Genomic DNA, 5000 nt, shown 5'->3' with positions numbered 1-5000 from the left:
TGGTTTGAGCTGCTTTTTTGGACTTCCACGCACATGACCCATGGCAAGTGTTTAAAGCAAATGTTTATTAGCGCATAGTTGAGAAAAAAATAGTGCAAGGAATAAGTGCTATGAAGTGTACATACAAAAAAGCCATCTCACAGCCTTGAGACTGTTCTGTTTCCTGATTTTTTTGAGGGGAAAAGAGAAAAGAGGTACTACCCTGTCACACCCTACCCCCCAAAACCTGAGACTATTGCCAAAACTGGCTAATCTTTCCTACCACAGCAGTCCCCATTTCCTTCAAATGGAATCCACTCTACCCCCTGACCTGTGCAGAGTTCAGTAGCCCCACAACTCTGAATCTGTCTTGTAGTTGATCTACTAGGCCCTAACTACTGAAGTGTCATGGAGGCTCCTAATTCCCAATGCTTCCCAAACTTTATTCCTACATGCTCAATCTGTTCTTCTCTACTTCCGGTATCCCCTTGGCTGCTTCTTGGGTTTTTGGGGGGGAGGGGAGGTTCAGGTGCATCTTAGGGGGTGGTGCGCAGGCGCTGACTTCTTGCCTTGTAGACCTCAATGAGAAGGTCCTTGACATACTGGATTTCTCTCTCGATGGATTCTGCTTTCTCACGCAGCTCACGGTTGCGTGCCTCCAGCGTCTGGCATTCATCTCCCAGCGCCTCATGTTCAGCCCGTTTGCGCTGACGGTACCGCAAGGCTGCTGTCTTGTTCTGATCTCGCTTCTTTTGGCGCCGGTCCCCCTTGGGTGCTAGGACAGGTGGCCGTTGTACTGGGATGTGTACTTCGCTGCCCTGCAAGGGCAGCTCAGCAGGCCCTTCTCTGCCATAGAGCTCCAGCAACTCCAAGCAGCTTGAATCCAAGGTCTGCAGGGGAGCAGGTGTACTGTGGTGGTTCAGAGGCTGGAAGCCATCACCAAAGGGAAAATGGAAATTCCCATCAGAGGGAGGGGTGCTGGGTGCTACCTGGTCTGGTGAGAGTGACTCTTCCAAGAAATAATCCTCCATCTGCTCCAGCTCTTTCTTGAGCAGTGAGGCCATGGCCTCCAGGTCCGGAGCAGGAGGAGAGGGTAGTGAGAGCGGCAAGGGCTCCCCTGACACACTCAGGAGCGTGGCCAGGTCTGTGCGCTCCGTCATCCAGTCTGAGAAGCCATCGCCTATAGATAAGCAGGAAGAAAGTCAGCAGTAGACAGGCAAAGAAGAATCTACAAGACTTGACTAGAAAGCCGACCACATCGCTTTCTCTTACAACAGAGAGTAGACAGAACTCTTTCAATAGTACACATGGAATATTTTGATGAAGTTCATGTGTCAGAATAAGTACAGAAACAAAGTCAAAATGTGGGGTAACCAGAAACTATGTTGTGGGGGAGTGGGGGGAGAATAAAAGACAAGTGAAAGACACTCTAATGGAAGCTTTATCCAGTTCTCGCTTATTGGTTTTGAAACAACAGAAGCTATTCCTACAGATTTCAAGTTGTCCTGTAGAATCACGCGACTCATGTTTTTTAAAAAGAAATCACTTGATACACTGTGGGGGTATCATGGGGATAACAGTCAAGAAGAAGAATGTTATGAAACTTGGGGTCAATGTCTCATGAAGTGATGTAGCTACTGTTGCCTCCCCACTGCTAAAGGTGGGAAGGGGGTGGGGAAGAATGCCTGTTCACTGTTGCCAGTTCTAAGCCTGGTGCAGCAAAGCGGCCCAGACTGAGCCTGTTACTGTCATGGAATGGGAGCAAGATGAGTATGTCTAGCCCCACCCCCTCCCTGAAACACCCCAGTGGTAGCTTCCACGTATCTGCTATATGGGCAGGTGCACTGGGGTACTCTTTGCCAATGGGGTTTCCCTGCCAGGGGAGACACCTCTGCCTATCCCAACGCTCTCCAGCTCAGAGGATCAGGAGTCAGGATTGCTTTGCCCACTCCCAAATATATTTGATTTGCTGATACTTTGGTTGTTCATAATGCTGCTGCCGCAGTTTCATTAATGAGCAACGCTTAACAGGAACTACATCCATGCCAGTGCTAGTTTCTCAATGATCCTTAGTGAAAGATTCCTCCATTCTCCCCTGCCCTAGGATTCCAGTTTGTATTCTCTTCTCCCATTCAACTTACTCACCTGTCAGCATAGGGCGCTCCACAGTGAGGGCAAAGCCCTCACCGACAGGTCCGGCTAGCAGCTCACAATGACCGGCGTGGGGCAGCCGGTGCTTGAGCAGCTCCGGCCTGCAGGACATGGCGCTAGCTGGGAGCATGGTCAGGTCCAGGTCCAGGGTCAGTGCCGCCAGCAGGGACATCGTAGTGGTGATTGCTCAGGGTTGATGCAGGATTGGGATGCAGCAGGCAGGGAGTGGCTCGGCTCCTGCAGGCAGGGATAGCGGTGGTGGCAAAAGGGGACCTGAAGCAGGAGGCAAACACAGAGCCAAGTCAGGAATACATGCGGTTTACCATCTCGGCAAGGCCAGTGCTGAACCTAATACAAGGGACAGATGCCTTTCTCCTATAAGCCAGCTGTAGCTTACCCATGTCAAAGATACTGGAACCTTTTGTTCCGTTAGAGCAAGAGGAATTAGCTGATTTCGGAGCAGGCAATCTGTGGATGACAGGACCTGCAAACCGGGCCTTCATATGGTGTTAGAAGGTGGCCTGGGTAGGTCTCCCTTACACCACAGACCTTCTAGGTCTTCCCATCCCAGCTGTCCCCCTCAGGATGGCCAGAGGGCTGGGGGGGATGGGGTTGCATGCTCCTTGCAAGCATCGCCATTGGGAGAAGTGTTCCATGATGTGGATAGTCTTTGCTATGCTGCATCCATAGTACAAACTCAGGGCCAGCCACCTACATAGATAGTTGATTTTGGGTCCCATGAAAGGGTGCATATTGTTGATCCCTTTTGTTGTCATTGTATTTTACTGCCAGAGACAGAAGAGGTACCAGTGGCATTTCTGGGGTGCTACTGGCCGCTCCACCTCAGGCAGCAAACCATCTTGGGCCAGCCCTGTACAAGCACGATGCCCTTCAAACAGTGGAAAATCTCCCAGGAGGTTTGGCGTGAGCAAAGGCAGATTAAATCTCCCCCAACACCACCACCTTCTACATTATGAGCAGGGAGGAGAAGGAGGCGGGGAGATGTCACTGCCCAGACACACTCGCACACCACCTGCTTCTCCCACTGGGGTTTGGCATGACGCACCTGCTCCCTTCTCTAGAGAACCCAGAAGAACAACGATCTCCAACCCAAAAAGGAGATGGGGGGCAGCTTTCTGTGTGCTTTGGGATGGGGGTGTTGCTGGTGTTCAATCTACACAGTAGACTAATACAGAGGAGGATTGGTCGTTAGGAAAACCTCGGTATGTAGAAGAAACACGCCCCCATTCATTGCCTTTCACTCTGTATCCTCAAGCCCCGGACCACAAGAAAAGAAAAGAAATAGGCCTCGGCCGTAGAAAGAGGCAGGTCGACTGACCCATTTCCCAAGATCGGAGAAGGCAGGGAGGTAAAAGGTGGGAGCTACCCGCTGAAACACCCCAAGAATCTACTCACTCCATTTTGCTGGTTTTGTTGCAGCGTGCAACACACGCTCGTTCGCTTCAAGATCCGCGCAGCTCTAGAAAGCCATCTCCTCGATCTCGCCCACGCGTCGCCTCCCTCTGTCTAAACGTTCACCGGCGCCTGTGTCGAGAAAGGAATGAGTCATAGTTGGGTGGAGTCTCCCTTATATTGAACTAGCCTTCTAAGCCGCAGCGCAGGCACGTCGCGTATCCATCCACCAGTCCTGGTTCCTCTCCATTACGCATGCTCCTGAGGGGAACGTGATTGGAGTCTCCTTATTTCTCCCTAACCCCCCTTCTCTTCCTCGTACTAGAAAAGGCTGAGTTGATTCTTAAAAATAAAGGTGCTTTGGCTCCACTTTTCCAGAGGGTTGCAGAGCTGGGCTGTGGTTAGTTGGCGAAGTGCATGTACTCTGCACATGCTCTAAGGCAGCCTTGTCATAGAATGATATAAGAACACTAAGAAAAGGAAAATTGACCTACAACCCAAATCAATTTTCTCTTCTAATTCTTTGCACTTTCTGTACTACCGCGAAGAATTTAATAAAAGAGGGTGGGGGGAGGGGTCATGCTGAAGACCCTGCCCTGTCCAAGTAGTTGATGAGATTTCTTTGCTGCTTTCACTGATTATAATTATTGGTTCTGCATATAATTTTCGAGCATGCCAAGTGATTTCTGATCTTCCCAACAACTTTATGAGTTAAGTGTTTAATGTTCCCATTTTACAGATGGGTGCACTGAGAGATACAGATCACATGGTAAGGCAATGAAAGAGGTGAAATTTGAAAAGGATCCAATCTGTTAGACCAAACATTTCCCCTAAACCATGGCTATCTCCCAGTGCAAACAAAACTGTGGCCTTGGCAAGTCTTTCACATTGCAACAATTAAATGTTAGTTCTTCATCCCTACCTTATCTCTCTCTCATTCACAGGGAAAGTAAAATACCTGTGTAAGCACAAAAAATGTTCACATAGTGTGTAAGCTTTCAAGTTACACAGAATTCTTCAGGCAGCCTTTAAAAATGTATTCATTTAAACACCCAACCTGAAGAGGAGTTCTGTGTAGCTTGAAACTTGCATACCTTTTTGCTGATCCTCACAAAACTGGCATTTAACTCTCATTGGAATTTGTTTTTATCCATCTAATGCAGATATTAAACCTCGGTCCATGACTTTTTTATACAGCACCTAGCCCTTAAGTGGTTCTTACAATAATAGTCCTCTCCTCTGTCTCCAAATTGAGAATGAGAAGTTGATCTTTGGGCTTAAATGTTTGTGCCCGCCTACCATTCCCAGACATTAACAGGATTGTGATGGTATTCCAAGAACTATTTTACCACCGCAGAAGGCAGAACACACATAGCAAAGGCAGCAGCAAGTTGGAATATTGCACTAGGGTTGCATCAGCTGTGGGTGTACCAAGACAGAATAGGGAAATTCTCAAT

The 5000-nt window shown here is 48.7% G+C and overlaps 1 protein-coding gene across 1 annotated transcript; it reads right to left on the bottom strand.

The window, feature by feature from the left end:
* Positions 1–45: 45 nt before the first annotated feature.
* Positions 46–3708, bottom strand: ATF5 (activating transcription factor 5). The gene is made up of 3 exons (XM_061588271.1): positions 3547–3708; positions 2125–2403; positions 46–1159 (listed from the first exon to the last, which is right to left on the bottom strand). The coding sequence occupies exons 2-3, from the start codon at positions 2300–2302 to the stop codon at positions 516–518; spliced, it is 822 nt and encodes a 273-aa protein (XP_061444255.1). The 5' UTR covers positions 2303–2403; positions 3547–3708; the 3' UTR covers positions 46–515.
* Positions 3709–5000: the final 1292 nt, after the last annotated feature.

The sequence above is a fragment of the Rhineura floridana genome, chromosome 11 (assembly GCF_030035675.1).
Source record: "Rhineura floridana isolate rRhiFlo1 chromosome 11, rRhiFlo1.hap2, whole genome shotgun sequence".
NCBI lineage: Eukaryota > Metazoa > Chordata > Lepidosauria > Squamata > Rhineuridae > Rhineura > Rhineura floridana.
Note: the sequence above shows the minus strand (reverse complement) of the source record. Positions and strands in the feature narration are given on the sequence as shown.

Excerpts from the sequence above, each read along its gene's own strand:
- ATF5 (XM_061588271.1), bottom strand. The coding sequence starts at position 2,302 with ATGTCCCTGCTGGCGGCACTGACCCTGGACCTGGACCTGACCATGCTC. Across the intron at positions 1,160-2,124 it reads GGAGCGCCCTATGCTGACAG|GCGATGGCTTCTCAGACTGG; the intron begins GTGAGTAAGTTG and ends GCTTATCTATAG.